The sequence below is a fragment of the Salmo trutta genome, chromosome 24 (genome assembly GCF_901001165.1).
Source record: "Salmo trutta chromosome 24, fSalTru1.1, whole genome shotgun sequence".
Taxonomy (NCBI): domain Eukaryota; kingdom Metazoa; phylum Chordata; class Actinopteri; order Salmoniformes; family Salmonidae; genus Salmo; species Salmo trutta.
Window position 1 is genome coordinate 42972516 of NC_042980.1, and position 20860 is coordinate 42993375.

Genomic DNA, 20860 nt, shown 5'->3' on the forward strand with positions numbered 1-20860 from the left:
CAAAGATGTCTTGATTGCATATGTCTTCACACCCCAGAGTTTATACTTGGTGGAAGCGCATTCCATATTTCTTTTGATCCTGACAAATTCTCCAGTCCCTGCCGGTGACAAGCATACCCATACCATGATGCTGCTACCAAATACAGAGGGTTTCACTTTGTGATGTGTTGTATTCAAGTTTTTAATTTAGGCTAAAAATTACATTTCTTTGCCATGTGGTCTTGCAGAATTACTTAAGGGCCTTGTTGCAAACAGAATGTGGATTTAACACAGGCTTCCTTCTTTTCACTTTGTCATACAGGTTAGTAATGTGGTGAATGAAATGTTGTAAAACACTAAGTATTTGGTGGCAGCATCATGTTATGGGTATGCTTGCCACTGGCAGGGACTGGGGAGTTTGTCAGGATCAAAGGAAATATGAAAAGAGCAAAGCCCAGGTAAAAAGTTAAAGGAAAACCTGCCTTAGGTCTCTATTTGGAAGAATTTCAATACATTTCGTTTCACATTTAGATTTAATTTTAAGGTAGTAAAATGTGAAAACTTTGCGAAGGGTGTGTAGACTTTGACTATAGGCACTGTATAAAAGGAGGAAACGTGTTTACTGGAGACATGTGCTGACACATTTCTCTATTGTGTTACCACAGTTTCAGGTTCATTTTTTCTGTAAATGAAAGTGAAACCTAGGTTTAGAGAAACACATCACAAAACTTTCCATCAGTTGGGCATGCATGCTGGTACAACTGGGACATTAGCTAGTGGCTGCAGTGAAAAACAACGCTGTCAGTGCCTGGCAAGGTTAAAATACCCACTCTCCAGCTTCCAAACAGTAAATAATTAAACATTGTTATTCAACCAAACATGGTCCAGGAGAGTTTTTGGTATAAATTATGAGAAAGATGAAGTAAGCTCCCTTCACTGATGCAGAAAGGGGCTTGGCTTTAGAGAACAAGAAAGTAATATTTGTGAAATACTTTGAAATTGATCATTGGAAATTAAAATGGACCTTTACATTGTATGCCATTTGTTATCAGAAGAATAAAGGAGACCGTAATCAGGTTGCAGCGTTTTAAACCTTTAATATGTTACAGTGCTGACTACCTAAATAACAGGAAATTACTCAGTGATCATGTGCAAAGATTCATAAACTACGTTGGATTCAACAAATGAAAAAGATTGAGGTCACAATGGACTGTATCACATAATATAATTTGTCTTCCACATTGATTTGTCTAGAGCTCTTTGTCATATAATATGTATCATGTGTAAAATAATATTTCAATACAATGAATACAAATATAATACAGATCCAATAGAGGTCCATCTACACATTACGCCCCAAAAGTGAATTATAATTATCAATTTGTAAAAGTATACTTATCAAGTAATATCAGTGTATATAGCCTAAGGTGAATTATTTTCTTGTCAGAGGCCTGAATATAATCTCTTTTAAAAGTGTCATCATGATTCAGAAAAGGCAAGGTATGTCACAGCAGTTCACATTGGTTTGAGTCGAATAAACCCATGTCTCTTATGTATGGCTTTGAAATCGCTATTCAGAAAGACAACTGTGTTGTTCTGTTTACTTGTAAAGGAGTGTTGTAATTGAGCAACTCAGTGTATTGACAATAGCAGACATGGTGGTAGAGTGATGTGTCATCGGGGGAACTTCCCGAAGCCGTTTCAGCAGTCGCAATCGGACATAATTCATGACGACCTCGTCACCCTGGCTACCAGCTTGTCACCTTGGCTACCAGCTCGTCACCTTGGCTACTAGCTCGTCAACTTGGCTACCAGCTCGTCACCTTTGCTACCAGTTTGTCACCTTGGCTACCAGTTTGTCACCTTGGCTACCAGCTCGTCCACCTTGGTTACCAGCTCGCCCACCTTGGTTACCAGCTCATCCACCTTGGTTACCAGCTCGTCCACCTTGGTTACCAGCTCGTCCACTTTGGTTACCAGCTTGTCCACCTTAGCTACCAGCTCGTCACCTTGGCTACCAGCTCATCACCTCCAGCTCGTCACCTTGGCTACCAGCTCGTCACCTTCGCTACCAGCTCATCACCTTGGCTACCAGCTCGTCCACCTTGGCTACCAGCTCGTCCACCTTGGCGACCTGCTCGCCCACCTTGGCGACCAGCTCGCGCTGCCGGCTCTCATGGCTAAAGCCCTCCACCAGTGACATGCAGGCCTTTGTTATGCAGCAGAGCATGTGGAAACTGAGTCAGGGTGAGCAGGGTGCACCAGGGCCATGTGACCACAGGTGCTTCCTCGCTCTAGGGCCTCCATGAATCTCCACAGGTCGGGCTATCTGACCTCTGACCTCTGGACCTCTCTCTGGGCCCCTCCCTGACCTACACTGGAGCGCACCAGGGCATCTCTGTGTGTGTCTGGGACCCCCTTGGGGAGGCTGTAAGTCTTCCCTTCAGTGAGTTCACATGGGCCAACATTGTTCCCAGACTCATGTCACTCACAGTCACAACACTGGCCATATTGAGCTGTTCAGCCACAGTGGAGGGTTCAGCTCCAGAGGTGTATAGAGAGATTGTGTTCTCTACCTCAACACTGGGGTTCGTAGGGAGTGATTGGGTCCTTTGACCTCCAGGGAACTGTGAGATGGGGTTTTCTCCACCTTCATCTACATCGTCCCCAACCATGTTGGTCTTCCTCTTGGGGAAGTATTGAGTGAAGGGCCCGTGGCACCTCCTCCAGGCACATCCACCACCTCATGCGGTGCAGTCTGGGTAGTGGCATGGCTCGGAGCTGCTTGGCATCCCGTGATGCTAGCAGCATGATGAAGGCGCCTTTGAAAAGCCTCCTGCTAGAGGACTGAGATCTAACTGATCTAACAGACCATACTGAGCCCTGAGACAAGCTCTTGGAAAGTGTCTTGGAAAAAGCAAATCTCCCCTCTGTGGCTTGATGGGGTCGTCGGGTGACTGGACTCTCTGGGCGCTCCTCCCGTTCAGAGTGGCTTTTGTTTTTTCCAGCAGCGCTTCGAGGCTCCCAGAGCCCGGCGTGATGCTGCTCCAGCTCCTCCTCAGCATCCGACTCCTGAGGCTGCTTGTGATACGGTCACATGGGTGTAAGCTTGAGAGGAATGCCTGGGTGCAGTGTGGGAGGGACTCAGGGCTGTGGCACCCCTGCTGATTTGGCACACTGGGAACACTGGACTCTGGATGTGCTGCTGCTACTGGTGAATGATGGTGGTGAGGTGGTGGTGGTGGTGGTGTTGACCTCAGAGAGAGCTGAGGAGGAGTCTTTCTCAGCAGCCGTCTCCAGCTGTGTACAAGCTACACTAGGGGGGCAGAAATACAAAGAGAATCATTGAGCATCTCCCTGACAACATGGTGCGTTGCTTTGATCTCTCATCAACCTTTCCTGTTTTCATCAGAGGACTTTTTACTAAGATTTTTTCTCTAATTATGCTTTCATAACATAGCTTGATTTCTAGAGAATGGTGTAAAATAGAATAACGTTGCATTTCAGCACTTTGACCAACTCTCCCTGCAGCAAGTGTTGCATAATGGGCGGAGAAGGCCTCACGCACAGCAATATTATTACATCTTATAACAATCCTCTACACATCACAGGAGGTTGGTGGCACCTTAATTGGGGAGGACGGGCTCATGTTTATGACTGGAGCGGAATCAGTGGAATGGTATCAAATATATTAAACACATGGTTTCCATGTGTTTGATGCCATTCCATTCGCTCCTTTCCGGCCATTATTATGAGCCGTCCTCCCCTCACCAGCCTCCTGTGCTACACATGCATGCACTGTATTATTGTATAAATACTATTGACATTCTACTGTCTTTCTGTCTGAAGGGATAACTATACCCTGTCACTCTGACGTGTATCCTAATCCCCACTAGTGAATCATTTATCAACAGCCACACTTCCCTCCTGGAATTGTTTCCCAAAGCCACTTAAAAATTGTTTTATACATATTTCCACACTATGAGGTTGGAATAACACTGGAATAGAGACCTGTAAGCACACAGACGTCATAGGAAAACACATATTTAGTTGTACCTGTGGTTTCTTTGATCTTGGGCATCCGGTGACAGTCATCTGCTCGTACGGTACCGAACCCAGGCTCGGCACTGGTGGCCGCGTGGATCTTCCTCAGCAGGGTGGGGTCCATGGTCTGATGTCTAGCCTTGCCTTGCTGTGTGGCCTGGCCTTGGGTGCCATAGGCCTTCTCCTCCCAACTCATATGGCCCATTCCCTTGAGGGAACACTCTGACAGTAGATGCATGTTTTCTCCAGTGCAGAGGGGGGAGTCCATGGGCGTGACACATCTGCTGCTTCCTGTACTGCAGCCAGCGTCTATGGAGGAACACTGTGAGCTCTGGAGGGAGTGGACACCCTCGCTGCTCTGTAACGATGGCATGTGCTTACTAAGGTGGTACTCATATAGCCGTGTGACATCCTGCTCGGCTGAGGGGATCCTCGACTGCTGCTGCTGCCGGTCGCTGCTGGGTAAATTGGCTTCCTGGGTACTGTGGGGGTCTTTGGCATGGGAGTGTGAATCGGTGTCTAACTGCTGGCTCCTTTCATCCCAGTCCTGCTTGTCTCCCTTAATAATTGTCACCCTGTTAGAGAGGGAGGCTTGTGAGTCATTCACACAGTCTGGGGAAAGATTGTTGGCCACTTTGTTTTCAGGTGGCCGGTGATATCTTGGGGGGTTCTCTCGATACGGATATGGCGTTCGCCCCAACTCGAATTGGTTCATGTATGGAGATTCCCTTACAATAGCATTATATTTGGGTGGCTCCCCTCTATTTGAGTGGACTTTGCTGTTTTGTTTTTCTCTTGAGTCACTGGTATCTCCCTGACTCCTGCCCTCAGGGTCACTGTGCTTCCCTGGCTGCTTGCTCATCAAAGAGCCCATGTGCAGTTTGCTGAAGTAGTCGCTGGGGGACTTGGTCTCCATGGTCTCTGGCTCCATCTCCCCCCTTTCTGAGTATAGGATCTGGGTGGATGACACACCTGAGGACTTGGCCCCTTCCTCTTTCTTCTTCTCCTCCTCCTCCTCCCCCTGGGTCTCCTGAGGGTCGTGCTGTATGGCCAGGGCCGTCCCATCCTCATACCGTGTTACAGGAAACTCTGTTTTCTCCTCAGTCAGAGTGTGGTAGCCCTCAGTGGTGGCCACATACAATCTCAGGTGGGCTTCAGAGAGTTTCTGGGCAGCGACCAGCTCTGAGCTCTCTGTCATCTCAGAGGAGTTAGTCTCGTTGCCAGAGTCTGACGAGGACTCTGGGCTAAATGCCCTTGATATTTCTATACCTGTGTGCCACAGAGAGACAGACATTTTATTAACAACTTCACCTGAGGCACCTGAAAGATATTATAAAATAGTATACATTTCATTGGTACAAAAGAATGAAAGCTGTGAGTTGAAATGCATTTGTGCACTCTTCATAAATTATAAAACAAACAAAATGATACACAAAAAAAGCTCTGGAGACAAAATGAGTGTCACGCAGCAAATGTTTCACGTTCAAAATGAATGATACAATGCACACACAAAATGGAAACACAGAACAAAATGGTTTTTTTTATTGAAGAATCAACAACAACAAATGAAAAAGGTTAATGTTTGGATAATTTGCGTGGTGTTAATGAATAAACGTTACAGTAGTGTAAGAAGAAGAACCTGTGCTATTTTCTGACTGTGGTTTTGGGCTCTGCTCCTCAGAAGCTGCCAGGGCCTCCAGGGCCTGTAATGTGGACACAACAGCTTCGTCCAGGGCCCCCTCATGGCCCTCCTCCACCTGTGTGGTGACTGAGTCTATGAGGGACACTTGGATATTATCACGGGTCCCCTGGCCCTTCTTGACAGGCACCCGGGCCCCCCCGTGCTGCTCGTCCTCATCAGAGCGGTCCCTGAAGCCTGGGGGCGGAGCTGCGATGGCCAGGTTGAGGGAGTGAAGCAACACATCTTCGTTATGTTTCTCGTCCTTACCCTCCCATGGCGGGGGCAGGGAGGTCAGGTCGATGATGTCATCGCTGGACCCAGAGAGCGTGAGGAACGTAGCCTTGTCCAGATCCCCCATCAGTCCCATGTCCTCCTCGCAGCTGATGTCCTCCTCGTCCTCGTCCACGTCTGTGGTGTCCGCATAGCAGATGTCGTGCAGCAGCGGCTCCTCACTGCACTCGGTGTTGCCGAAGATTTTGTCTGCGTACGGATATCCCTCCCCGGCCATCCCCATGGGATCCCTGCTGTTGTAGTCCTCATCTAGTCTCTCATACATGGGGTCGTGTAGAACCTCTGGGCCTTCCTCCATCAGCCTCTGGTAGCCCAGGTTCTGGGGGTCCACACTGTCTAACGGAGGATCCCCGAAGGTGAAGGAGACCTTGACGCTGCGGGGGGAGTCCTGGGGTTTGGGCCTGTGGACACAGAGGTAGGGTTGGGGGTGTGTTGGACCACTGGTCCCCCCTCTGGCATCCACTCTCTCTGCCATTTGCATGCAGTACTGGGGCGGCTGCTGGATCTCAGTGATATAGCCAGAGTCCATGTAGTCTGAGTCTCTATTGGTGGAGGGCTCTCTGGTGCAGCGCTGGTTGTTGTGGTGCTGGTGCTCCTCACAACCCCTAAAGGAAGCGCTGTATGTCCACTCTATGGCCTGGTAGACCTGCTTTACTCTGGAGTCATGGCCTGAGGATAGGAACCAAACCAGGGGTTGATAATCAGGTTTCTGCAATAGCAGTTATATTGTATCGACTTAGAACTGTATAGAGTCCAGAGACTCACCGGTGTTGTCTACATTCCCTGTTTTGACCACGTTGAAGATGGAACGGCGAGAGTCCACCAGTAATCTGTAGTATCCAGCAGTCAGACAGGCCAGATTCATCGCATCAGTGGACTCCATTAGCAGAGTGATGGGCTGGAAGATAAGAGGACAACAATGAACACACACTAACTGGAAATAGACTAAAATGAAGTAATGTCAAGAGCTGAATTAAGACAAGGCTTAGTGTTATTCTACTGGTTCTCACTGAGCATTCATTTCCTTGTTCAATATTATTACAGAATATCATGTTTTTGCTTATTAAGGCGAAGTACCAGAGGCTGATTTCTTTTGTTGTTGCATCAAATTAGCATTTCTGAGATTTTAGGGTATTGTAACGGGTGTCGTAATGAGTGGACCAAGGTGCAGCGGGAAAATGTATACTCATCTTCTTTAATTGTGAAAAGAAGGAAAAACAAACAAAACACGTATACAAAACACATAGCCCAACAAACCCCGAAACACTCTAAACAAACACCCCCTGCCACGTCCTGACCAAACTAATACAACAAATAACCCCTTTACTGGTCAGAACGTGACAGGTACTTTGGTGTTAGTACTTTAAAAAGTAAATATAACATTTCTAAAACTTGATGTAGATGTATATTTTATTTTGTTTATCATACATCCGTCATAAAAATTTCATGAATTTTAACCAGATTAAAATGGACATAAATCCATAATTTCAAAGCTCACTACAAGTTATGACACTTCATTTCAAAAATGTAATTATTGATAGGGCCATAAACAATAACTAGTAATGCTGCATACTCAAAGAAAGGTTAAAATCTCACCTTTCTGGTTAAAATACATTCCTGAGATGTAGTTACTTTTTAAGACAGAAGCGCAAGTACACAGTACAAATATGATAAAAATATGAAATATTTGATATTACATATTTCCTATTCAAAGAGACTATGTATAAGGCTAGAAATGACTTATATGCTTTCAAAATATATCATAATCAAATGATAAAATGACTAACTATAAGATTTCACCTTCCTTATAACTGTAAATTACATATTAGTATGTTTAGTGTTAGAGAAAACGTGCATATTTTCCAAAGGTCTCTCTTGATCAAAACATCTGCCCCCACCCCTGTGAATGTCACACACAGATCTAGCTTGGTTTTCTGAACTCGTTGGGAACTCGCCTTTCATTTCATGTCCGTCTATGAAAAACAAAGTGTTTTTTGTTTAAAACCTATGAATTATTTAGATTAATGGCTATAAACCGATCTCTGAATGTGCTACGATGTAACCATTGCAGTTATTTGCTTTGTCTGCGGCGCCAGCTTCAAGTGCTTTCAGATTTCACATCCAATAGTATGTCACACCGGCTCAGAAAAATACTACTGTGTCCGTGGGAACCAGGGCAATTTTGATCTGCGGTATCCACAGATTGATTTCTAAACGTGCATGTCGGACGGAACCGGTACCAGAACCGCGCAGGTCCCTTAAAAAGGGGTTTTAAGTCCAGTTCATAGAGAATGTTACAAACTGGACTATATGTAGTAACTTACCATGAACAGATGGTGATTGGGTCTAAATAGGCATTTGGCGTTTGGTAGTCTAAATTCATTATACTCCTCTTTAACTGTAATTTTATGAAAGTCAGACTCTTCCCACGTGCCAACTCATTTTTCACAGCTTCAGAAGCATCTTTATTCACACCATGTTGAGTGGCTATCCTTAGATACAGTGCATTCAGAAAGTTGTCAGACCGCTTGACTTTTTCCACATTTCGTTACGTTACAGGCTTATTCTAAAATTAATTAAGGAAATAGTTTTTATTTCTTCATCAATCTACACACAATACCCCATAATGACATCACAATACCCCACAATGACATCACAATACCCCACAATGACGAAGCAAAAACGGATTTGTAGAAATTTTGGCTAATAAAAAAAGAAAACTGACATTTACATAAGTATTCAGACCCTTTACTCAGTACTTTGTTGAAGCACCTTTGGCAGTGATTACAGCCTCAACTCTTCTTGGGTATTATGCTACAAGCTTGGCACACCTGTATTTGGGGAGTTTCTCCCATTCTTCTTTCTAGATCCTCTCAAGCTCTGTCAGCTTGGATAGGGAGCGCTGGTGCATAGCTATTTTCAGGTCTCTCCAGAGATGTTCGATCGGGTTCAAGTCCGGGCTCTGGCTGGGCTACTCAAGGACATTCAGAGACCTGTCCCGAAGCCAGTCCTGCATTTTCTTGGCTGTGTGCTTAGGGTCGTTGTCCTGTTGGAAGGTGAACCTTCGCCCCATTCTGAGATCCTGAGGATCTCTCTGTACCTTGCTCTGTTCATCTTTCCCTTGATCCTGACTAGACTCCCTGCCGCTGAAAAACATCCCCACAGCATGATGCTGCCACCATCATGCTTCACCGTAATGATGGTGCCAGGTTTCCTCCAGATGTGACACTTGGCATTCAGACCAAAGAGTTCAATCTTGGTTTCATCACACCAGAGAATCTTGTTTCTCATGGTCTGAGAGTCCTTTATGTTCCTTTTGGCAAACTCCAAGCGGGCTGTCATGTGCCTTTTACTGAGGAGTGGCTTTCGTCTGGCCACTCTACCATAAAGGCCTGATTGATGGAGTGCTGTGGAGATGGTTGTGCTGTGGAGATGGTCCTTCTGGAAGGTTCTCCCATCTCCACAGAGGAACTCTGGAGCTCTGTCAGAGTGACCATCGTGTTCTTGGTCACCTCCCTGACCAAGGCCCTTCTACCCCGATTGATCAGTTTGGCCAGACGACCAGCTCTAAGAATAATCTTGGTGGTTCCAAACTTCTTCCAATTATGAATGATGGAGGCCACTGTTCTTGGGGACCTTCAATGCTGCAGAAATATTTTGGTACCCTTCCCCAAATCTGTGCCTCGACACAATCCTGTCTCGGAGCTCTAAAAAACAATTCCTTCAACCTCATGGCTTGGTTTTTGCTCTGACATGCACTGTCAACTGTGGGATCTTATATGGACAGGTGTGTGCCTTTCCAAATCATGTCCAATCAATTGAATTTACCACAGGTGGACTCCAATCAAGTTGTAGAAACATCTCAAGGATGATCAATGGAAACAGGATGCACCTGAGCTCAATTTCAAGTCTCATAGCAAAGGGTGTTAGGTGGAGCAGCACAGGGGAACCCAAGAGCAGACTCAGACCAGAAAACAGGGATGAATTCCCTCATTAAAATGCAAATCATTTTATAACATTTTTGACATGCGTTTTTCTGGATTTTTTTGTTGTTATTCTGACTCTCACTGTTCAAATAAACCTACCATTAAAATTATAGACTGATCATTTCTTTGTAAGTGGGGAAACGTACAAAATCAACAGGGGATCAAATACTTTTCCCCCCCACTGTATATATTTAACCTTTATTTAACTAGGCAAGTCAGTTAAGAACAAATTCTTATTTACAATGACGGCCTACAATGACGGCCTATAGATAGTTTTTTAATCTTTCTATTGATCCACAATCCTTTCCTGGAGTGTCTTAACAAAATGAAAAATGTTACATATTTTTTATAGAATATTTCCTAAAAAGTTTTATATTGGAGTCAATAATCAACTGATAAAAAAGTGAAGTGTGATAGGATTAATGGAGAGAAATAGCACACTCAGAATGAGTTCATTTAGAAGACTTCACCTTCACATCCAGAACATGTAGCTCTACCCTGACGTTCTTCTCGTCCTCTGTGTACATCTCGATGCGGTTGACGTGGCTGAAGTCAGCCAGCAGCGCCACCAGGTTAGTCTTGGTGTTGATCACGTGACTGATGCCATACCTGGGACCCACTAGTAGAGTCACCTCTGTGTGCTTCTCTCCTTGCTGTGGGCATAAAGCAGAAGGGGAACCATTGAAAGACAATACACAAGGGGGCGGACTGGGACCACATATCTGCCCTGGCATTTCTAACACACCGGACCATTTTTTCCCTTGAGTGCCCCATACAGGCCAAATCTTTTCCTTGAGGACCACACACAGTCCCAATTTGTTCTTTGAAGCCCCCACACCAGCCCATTTTTTTCCTTGAGGCCCATTTTTTTCCTTGAGGCCCCCGCACCGGCCCATTTTTTTCACTTATGGCCCCCATATTAGCCATATAATAATCATTTTGTGCAAAAAATCCAAGTTAGACAGGCCCACTGCTAAAGATTGACCAGCTCATCTGGCATTTGCCCGAAATGCAGATGGCAGCCCATCTCTGGATACACAGACTCCATTAATAACTTATTATGAGATATGATATTCTGATATTTGATGTGTCGTTACTCAAAAGTTCAGAAAATAAGAGGTAGTTATTTACCAGCAGTATAGATTTAAACACCCGCCCTCCATACAGTCTCAGGTCACTGAGATACTTCAGATAGTGGACCTTGGCCTGCAATGCTGACAGCTGAAAGAGAACATGAGCAATTTAGGCTACTGTCGTTGTATGAATGTGCACAGAGGATTTATTTTACAAAGAAGGTGGCGCTGTGATTGGTCACAGTGACGCATTACATTATCTAACAGTGGGAAATGTATGAGAGCATGAGAAATCAGGTTGAGTATTCCACTAGGTGGTGCTCTTTTCCAATGTGCTGCACTAAGAGTGATCTGGAGGAGAGGGGGAGAAGAGGAGACAGGAAAGAGAGGGAGAAGAGGAGACAGAAGAGAGAGAGAGGGAGAGAGACATGAGAGAGAGAGGGAGAAGAGACAGGAGAAAGAGAAACAGAGAAGAGGGGACAGCAGAGAGAGAGAGAGAGAGAGAGAAGAGGAAACAGGAGAGAGAAAAAGAGAGAGAGAGAGAAGAGGAGAGAGAGAGAGAGGAAACAGAAGAGAGATAATAAAGGTACTCTACCTTTTTTCCAGGAGGTACCAGATTCTGGTTGGTTTTGAGAATGTGTGTTAGGGCTTTCTTGATGTTCTTCTCTTTCATACTGGATAGTACTGCAGGAGGGAGGAACAGTGCCAAACCCCACTCCTTCCTGTAGAGCAAGAAACCATGGTAACACAGGTTTAATGTACAACAGCAGAATGCATTCGTTCAGCAAAAATCAATCACTTTATAAAGAGGGGGTGCATTGATTAGCCAACAGCTAGTCGATTATAATCAATATCCATATTAAATACCTGTGGTATTTATGACGCACAAATCAATGGGGCAATCATTAGTGTATCTGACATGGATGTAATTCCTTCATGAAGACACCCAAGCCAGATAATGATTTTTTTATTTCCAGATAATTCTCAAGTCACTGAGTAAGTGTTGAGAGTCTAATGTTGTGAGGGTGTCAAAAGCTCACATAACAATGTGTTACTGGATTGAACATGTAAGGAAATGCAGTGCCATGTTTGAACTTTAAGGAATCAGACTAGAAATTGGATCTGTTCTGTGTTGCCCTGGTGGTGGGAAGCTACTCACTCAATGTACTTGAGGGAGACTTTTTGCGATTGTTTGGTGTTAATGGTGAGGATGTACATCTGCAGGGCAGCCAGACGCAGGGCCGTGTCGTATTTCAGCTCTGACCCAAATCTCTCCAGCACCACGTCATTACAGCTCTTAAAGGGGAGAAGAGGCGGAGAGGAGAAGAGGAGGAAGAGAGGAGAGGAGAGAAAAGCAAAGGGGAGAGGAGAGGATGTTACACTGGTTAGACTATTGTTCCTGACCTTGAACCAGGCAGTACTAGTACACAGTAACTATGGTATGAAGTTACATTTGGCTCCCCTAGTAACTCTGGTTGTGGTGGGCTCCAAGTCAACAGCAGATCATTTACATTTCTCTGAGCTAATGTTTCTACAAGGAATCTTACCAAATACATATCAATGAATATCATAGAAAAATATACATTTTGATAACACAACAAACCTGATACTTTTCAATCAGGCAGTGTTGTCTTCCATGTGCTGTGACTCACCTGAACATAGAGGTATTCAAACGCCACTGCATCTCTCCTGAGGAGGTCAATGGGGTCCTTTGGGACAAAGCTGATGCGGAAGAAGCATTTCATCTTGTGCGCCCCTGGTCTCTGTGTTGCCTAAGGCACCAGTCCAGGACAAGGAAGTGACATTTAGCGATGCGATGTCATGATTAATGAATAATGGATTAAAGATACTGCGATTTAAATGCTGACATTTATTTTAAAAACTCACTACAAACCTATAAAATAGGCTTAAAATCTATATCCTCAATTGTATGCTTGCAGAAACAAAAAAAAATGTATAACTCACATTTGTTATAACATTTTTATTTAAGACCAGAATGATAATCATTGATTTATTACAGTTTTTCAATTTTATATTGAATATATAATACTGACCTGTCTTTTTTGTGACTGTATTCACATATTTAAAATGAGCAAAAGGTGAAAAACAATCTCAGCCACATTATACTTATTTTAATTTGCATAATGTTCACCGTTACCCTACAATCATTCAATCACATGCCCGCCAACATCCATTTCACACTGACTATGAGAAAAAAGGCGGGTCATATTTGATTACACTGTATTAGGGCCTAACATTGTCAATCTGTGGTCTACCCGAGCACGAAGCCAACCCACCTGAGTTAACATCTCCTGCTCGTGGAGGAGCATGAGTCTGCTGGCCGAACCCTCGTGTCTGTGCTCCAGCATCAGTGAGAAGTGTTCAATACTCTTAATGAAGAGCTTCTCTTGCAGGGTCAAGATGACGTCCTTTCACACAGACAGAAGACACATTCATTATTCATATGTTACTGTATGTGTCAGGCACGTGCACGGACCACCAAGTGACAGTGGGAGGTGTGACGAGAGGAGAAACGCTGTGTAAAGCACACATTGCATTATATATACCCTAGCTAAATATATATGTATTCTTAAGCAAAAGAATACTGCATATCCTAGTAAGATAATGGAAAAACAAATGGAGTTTGAGTCTCAGTAAAAACCTATTCAAAATGGAGGATTTTTTCACATCCCATAATCATAATTGTACAGCGCAGACCTTGACATTGTGTCAGCCGACGTTACATAATATCACACAGATTAAAACCGTACACTTTGGAGATGTTTTGTTTATGCCTACTTCTCCATGCTTCACAGTTAAATTAAGTTACAGCTCACGTGCCTTCATGGGACTGCTTTGTGTAATGCACATTTGGACACCTGCTGAATCCTAATGAAGTAAAGATAACATGATATGCTGCTGTGTTCAAAGGAATTAACTCTTCTAGAAGTGGCCTATGAATGATGTAAGGTTAAATAGAAAAATGTTTTGTTTTTTTATGAAACACTGTCCCCATTACAATGTCTTAGTGAATGCCACAGCGTACTATACCTTAATGGATGTGTTCCTGTCAAACTTAAAGGATTTGGTCTGTCCGTTCTCCAGGTACACCTTCAGAACATTTGTCATGAAGAGTAGAGAGTTGTCCTTCACAGATTCCTGGAAATAAGAAGAAAATGGGGATGATTACTATAGCTTCCATATTGATCAGTGGGCTACACTGTGAAATGGAGATGATTACTATAGCTTCCATGCTGATCAGTGGGCTACACTGTGAAATGGAGATGATTACTATAGCTTCCATATTGATCAGTGGGCTACACTGTGAAATGGAGATGATTACTAAAGCTTCCATATTGATCAGTAGGCTACACTGTGAAATGGAGATGATTACTATAGCTTCCATATTGATCAGTGGGCTACACTGTGAAATGGAGATGATTACTAAAGCTTCCATGCTGATCAGTGGGCTACACTGTGAAATGAGGATGATTACTAAAGCTTCCATATTGATCAGTAGGCTACACTGTGAAATGGGGATGATTACTATAGCTTCCATGCTGATCAGTGGGCTACACTGTGAAATGGAGATGATTACTATAGCTTCCATATTGATCAGTGGGCTACACTGTGAAATGGAGATGATTACTATAGCTTCCATATTGATCAGTGGGCTACACTGTGAAATGGAGATGATTACTAAAGCTTCCATATTGATCAGTAGGCTACACTGTGAAATGGAGATGATTACTATAGCTTCCATATTGATCAGTGGGCTACACTGTGAAATGGAGATGATTACTATAGCTTCCATATTGATCAGTGGGCTACACTGTGAAATGGGGATGATTACTATAGCTTCCATGCTGATCAGTGGGCTACACTGTGAAATGGAGATGATTACTATAGCTTCCATATTGATCAGTGGGCTACACTGTGAAATGGAGATGATTACTATAGCTTCCATGCTGATCAGTGGGCTACACTGTGAAATGGGGATGATTACTATAGCTTCCATATTGATCAGTGGGCTACACTGTGAAATGGAGATGATTACTATAGCTTCCATGCTGATCAGTGGGCTACACTGTGAAATGGAGATGATTACTATAGCTTCCATGCTGATCAGTGGGCTACACTGTGAGATGGAGATGATTACTATAGCTTCCATATTGATCAGTGGGCTACACTGTGAGATGGAGATGATTACTATAGCTTCCATGCTGATCAGTGGGCTACACTGTCAAATGGGGATGATTACTATAGCTTCCATATTGATCAGTGGGCTACACTGTGAAATGGAGATGATTACTATAGCTTCCATATTGATCAGTGGGCTACACTGTGAAATGGGGATGATTACTATAGCTTCCATATTGATCAGTGGGCTACACTGTGAAATGGGGATGATTACTATAGCTTCCATGCTGATCAGTGGGCTACACTGTGAAATGGGGATGATTACTATAGCTTCCATATTGATCAGTGGGCTACACTGTGAGATGGAGATGATTACTATAGCTTCCATGCTGATCAGTGGGCTACACTGTGAAATGGGGATGATTACTATAGCTTCCATATTGATCAGTGGGCTACACTGTGAGATGGAGATGATTACTATAGCTTCCATGCTGATCAGTGGGCTACACTGTGAAATGGAGATGATTACTATAGCTTCCATATTGATCAGTGGGCTACACTGTGAAGTGGAGATGATTACTATAGCTTCCATGCTGATCAGTGGGCTACACTGTGAAATGGGGATGATTACTATAGCTTCCATATTGATCAGTGGGCTACACTGTGAAATGGGGATGATTACTATAGCTTCTATATTGATCAGTGGGCTACACTGTGAAATGGGGATGATTACTATAGCTTCCATATTGATCAGTGGGCTACACTGTGAAATGGGGATGATTACTATAGCTTCTATATTGATCAGTGGGCTACACTGTGAAATGGGGATGATTACTATAGCTTCCATGCTGATCAGTGGGCTACACTGTGAAATGGGGATGATTACTATAGCTTCCATATTGATCAGTGGGCTACACTGTGAAATGGGGATGATTACTATAGCTTCCATATTGATCAGTGGGCTACACTGTGAAATGGAGATGATTACTATAGCTTCCATGCTGATCAGTGGGCTACACTGTGAAATGGGGATGATTACTATAGCTTCCATATTGATCAGTGGGCTACACTGTGAAATGGGGATGATTACTATAGCTTCTATATTGATCAGTGGGCTACACTGTGAAATGGGGATGATTACTATAGCTTCCATATTGATCAGTGAGCTACACTGTGAAATGGGGATGATTACTATAGCTTCCATATTGATCAGTGGGCTACACTGTGAAATGGGGATGATTACTATAGCTTCCATGCTGATCAGTGGGCTACACTGTGAAATGGAGATGATTACTATAGCTTCCATGCTGATCAGTGGCCTACACTGTGAGATGGAGATGATTACTATAGCTTCCATGCTGATCAGTGGGCTACACTGTGAAATGGAGATGATTACTATAGCTTCCATGCTGATCAGTGGGCTACACTGTGAGATGGAGATGATTACTATAGCTTCCATATTGATCAGTGGGCTACACTGTGAGATGGAGATGATTACTATAGCTTCCATGCTGATCAGTGGGCTACACTGTCAAATGGGGATGATTACTATAGCTTCCATATTGATCAGTGGGCTACACTGTGAAATGGAGATGATTACTATAGCTTCCATATTGATCAGTGGGCTACACTGTGAAATGGGGATGATTACTATAGCTTCCATATTGATCAGTGGGCTACACTGTGAAATGGGGATGATTACTATAGCTTCCATGCTGATCAGTGGGCTACACTGTGAAATGGGGATGATTACTATAGCTTCCATATTGATCAGTGGGCTACACTGTGAGATGGAGATGATTACTATAGCTTCCATGCTGATCAGTGGGCTACACTGTGAAATGGGGATGATTACTATAGCTTCCATATTGATCAGTGGGCTACACTGTGAGATGGAGATGATTACTATAGCTTCCATGCTGATCAGTGGGCTACACTGTGAAATGGAGATGATTACTATAGCTTCCATATTGATCAGTGGGCTACACTGTGAAGTGGAGATGATTACTATAGCTTCCATGCTGATCAGTGGGCTACACTGTGAAATGGGGATGATTACTATAGCTTCCATATTGATCAGTGGGCTACACTGTGAAATGGGGATGATTACTATAGCTTCTATATTGATCAGTGGGCTACACTGTGAAATGGGGATGATTACTATAGCTTCCATATTGATCAGTGGGCTACACTGTGAAATGGGGATGATTACTATAGCTTCTATATTGATCAGTGGGCTACACTGTGAAATGGGGATGATTACTATAGCTTCCATGCTGATCAGTGGGCTACACTGTGAAATGGGGATGATTACTATAGCTTCCATATTGATCAGTGGGCTACACTGTGAAATGGGGATGATTACTATAGCTTCCATATTGATCAGTGGGCTACACTGTGAAATGGAGATGATTACTATAGCTTCCATGCTGATCAGTGGGCTACACTGTGAAATGGGGATGATTACTATAGCTTCTATATTGATCAGTGGGCTACACTGTGAAATGGGGATGATTACTATAGCTTCCATATTGATCAGTGAGCTACACTGTGAAATGGGGATGATTACTATAGCTTCCATATTGATCAGTGGGCTACACTGTGAAATGGGGATGATTACTATAGCTTCCATGCTGATCAGTGGCCTACACTGTGAGATGGAGATGATTACTATAGCTTCCATGCTGATCAGTGGCCTACACTGTGAGATGGAGATGATTACTATAGCTTCCATATTGATCAGTGGGCTACACTGTGAAATGGGGATGATTACTATAGCTTCCATGCTGATCAGTGGGCTACACTGTGAAATGGGGATGATTACTATAGCTTCCATATTGATCAGTGGGCTACACTGTGAAATGGAGATGATTACTATAGCTTCCATGCTGATCAGTGGGCTACACTGTGAAATGGGGATGATTACTATAGCTTCCATGCTGATCAGTGGGCTACACTGTGAAATGGGGATGATTACTATAGCTTCCATATTGATCAGTGGGCTACACTGTGAGATGGAGATGATTACTATAGCTTCCATGCTGATCAGTGGGCTACACTGTGAAATGGGGATGATTACTATAGCTTCCATGCTGATCAGTGGGCTACACTGTGAAATGGGGATGATTACTATAGCTTCCATGCTGATCAGTGGGCTACACTGTGAAATGGAGATGATTACTATAGCTTCCATATTGATCAGTGGGCTACACTGTGAAGTGGAGATGATTACTATAGCTTCCATGCTGATCAGTGGGCTACACTGTGAAATGGGGATGATTACTATAGCTTCCATATTGATCAGTGGGCTACACTGTGAAATGGGGATGATTACTATAGCTTCTATATTGATCAGTGGGCTACACTGTGAAATGGGGATGATTACTATAGCTTCCATATTGATCAGTGGGCTACACTGTGAAATGGGGATGATTACTATAGCTTCTATATTGATCAGTGGGCTACACTGTGAAATGGGGATGATTACTATAGCTTCCATGCTGATCAGTGGGCTACACTGTGAAATGGGGATGATTACTATAGCTTCCATATTGATCAGTGGGCTACACTGTGAAATGGGGATGATTACTATAGCTTCCATATTGATCAGTGGGCTACACTGTGAAATGGAGATGATTACTATAGCTTCCATGCTGATCAGTGGGCTACACTGTGAAATGGGGATGATTACTATAGCTTCCATATTGATCAGTGGGCTACACTGTGAAATGGGGATGATTACTATAGCTTCTATATTGATCAGTGGGCTACACTGTGAAATGGGGATGATTACTATAGCTTCCATATTGATCAGTGAGCTACACTGTGAAATGGGGATGATTACTATAGCTTCCATATTGATCAGTGGGCTACACTGTGAAATGGGGATGATTACTATAGCTTCCATGCTGATCAGTGGCCTACACTGTGAGATGGAGATGATTACTATAGCTTCCATGCTGATCAGTGGCCTACACTGTGAGATGGAGATGATTACTATAGCTTCCATATTGATCAGTGGGCTACACTGTGAAATGGGGATGATTACTATAGCTTCCATGCTGATCAGTGGGCTACACTGTGAAATGGGGATGATTACTATAGCTTCCATATTGATCAGTGGGCTACACTGTGAAATGGAGATGATTACTATAGCTTCCATGCTGATCAGTGGGCTACACTGTGAAATGGGGATGATTACTATAGCTTCCATGCTGATCAGTGGGCTACACTGTGAAATGGGGATGATTACTATAGCTTCCATATTGATCAGTGGGCTACACTGTGAGATGGAGATGATTACTATAGCTTCCATGCTGATCAGTGGGCTACACTGTGAAATGGGGATGATTACTATAGCTTCCATATTGATCAGTGGGCTACACTGTGAGATGGAGATGATTACTATAGCTTCCATGCTGATCAGTGGGCTACACTGTGAGATGGAGATGATTACTATAGCTTCCATGCTGATCAGTGGGCTACACTGTGAAATGGGGATGATTACTATAGCTTCCATGCTGATCAGTGGGCTACACTGTGAAATGGGGATGATTACTATAGCTTCCATATTGATCAGTGGGCTACACTGTGAAATGGAGATGATTACTATAGCTTCCATGCTGATCAGTGGGCTACACTGTGAAATGGAGATGATTACTATAGCTTCCATGCTGATCAGTGGGCTACACTGTGAAGTGGGGGAAGATAATGGAAATAACTATCAGTAATGGCAATGTGAAGAAGAACACGACTATGTCCAATACAGTTTAACTGTGTAACGTATTTTGCAATACTAGAAGATTCAAAGTCATTATCGTTGGTGCATGCTTTTAGCTTTTGGAGAACACTGGTATACAATCACATGAGACAGAGAGGGATGGATTGTTTCAGTACAGTGCTGTAGGTCTTACCGGGACTTGACCGTTAATGATGACCTCCTCTGCGAAGCGGACTTTCACTGGATTAGACTTTAACTTGGCCTTTTTGGCTGCACTGATGAACGCAGATTTGGGTGACTAGGGGTGGGGGTCGGTGGGAGAAACAGAATTAAATAAACAGTTGGCAACAGGTCTTCCCCTTCGGGGAAGTAACAGCAAATTCAGCCATTTCTCTCTCTCTCTCTCCCCCGCTTTCTCTCTGCTTCTCCCTCTCTCTCTCATGTGAACGGAAGGTGCTTTTATGTTGAGGTAGTTTTCAGTATATTAACACTTACCATGCTACAGAGACTTCATACAGAGAAATATAATTAGAAGAAATGAATGCTCAAATTATATAATTTTCATAGCTGTTTTTGAAATGATTCAATTTAATACGTTTTCCAAGTTCTGTGCAGCCTTTCTGAATGTAATTGTTACTTTTGTAATATGAAAAATGTGACATTTGCTTCCCAATGCCAGGTTACAACACAGCATGAATTCTGCTAGAGTTGGAACACACAGCACTCTCTCTTTCTCTCTCTCTTATCTCTCTCTTTCTCTCTCTCCCTCTCTCTCCTTGTCCCTCTTTCTCTCCCTTCACTCTGTCCCTCTCTCTCTCCCTTCACTCTGTCCCTCTCTCTCTCCCTTCACTCTGTCTCTCTCTCTACCTTCACTCTCTCTCTTTCTCTCTCCCTTATCTCTCTCTTTCTCTCTCTCCCTCTCTCTCCCTGTCCCTCTCTCTCTCCC

General features: G+C 43.6%; 1 protein-coding gene across 2 annotated transcripts in view; it reads right to left on the reverse strand.

Annotated features, from left to right (window-relative positions):
* Window positions 1–1060: 1060 nt before the first annotated feature.
* LOC115161348 (FERM and PDZ domain-containing protein 4-like) overlaps window positions 1061–20860 on the reverse strand; it is a 76873-nt gene continuing 57073 nt past the window's right edge. The window contains exons 6-17 of one of the 2 annotated variants that reach the window (XM_029712265.1): window positions 20108–20212; window positions 14106–14213; window positions 13352–13456; window positions 12707–12826; window positions 12214–12350; window positions 11650–11776; window positions 11113–11202; window positions 10452–10634; window positions 6761–6893; window positions 5663–6664; window positions 4036–5292; window positions 1061–3295 (exon numbers count right to left, since the gene is read on the reverse strand). In XM_029712265.1, coding sequence (XP_029568125.1) covers window positions 3291–3295; window positions 4036–5292; window positions 5663–6664; window positions 6761–6893; window positions 10452–10634; window positions 11113–11202; window positions 11650–11776; window positions 12214–12350; window positions 12707–12826; window positions 13352–13456; window positions 14106–14213; window positions 20108–20212 — 3372 coding nt within the window. In that variant the 3' untranslated portion in view covers window positions 1061–3290. Of the gene's footprint in view, window positions 3296–4035; window positions 5293–5662; window positions 6665–6760; window positions 6894–10451; window positions 10635–11112; window positions 11203–11649; window positions 11777–12213; window positions 12351–12706; window positions 12827–13351; window positions 13484–14105; window positions 14214–20107; window positions 20213–20860 lie in introns of both variants that reach the window. The other variant, XM_029712264.1, reaches the window with a different exon arrangement.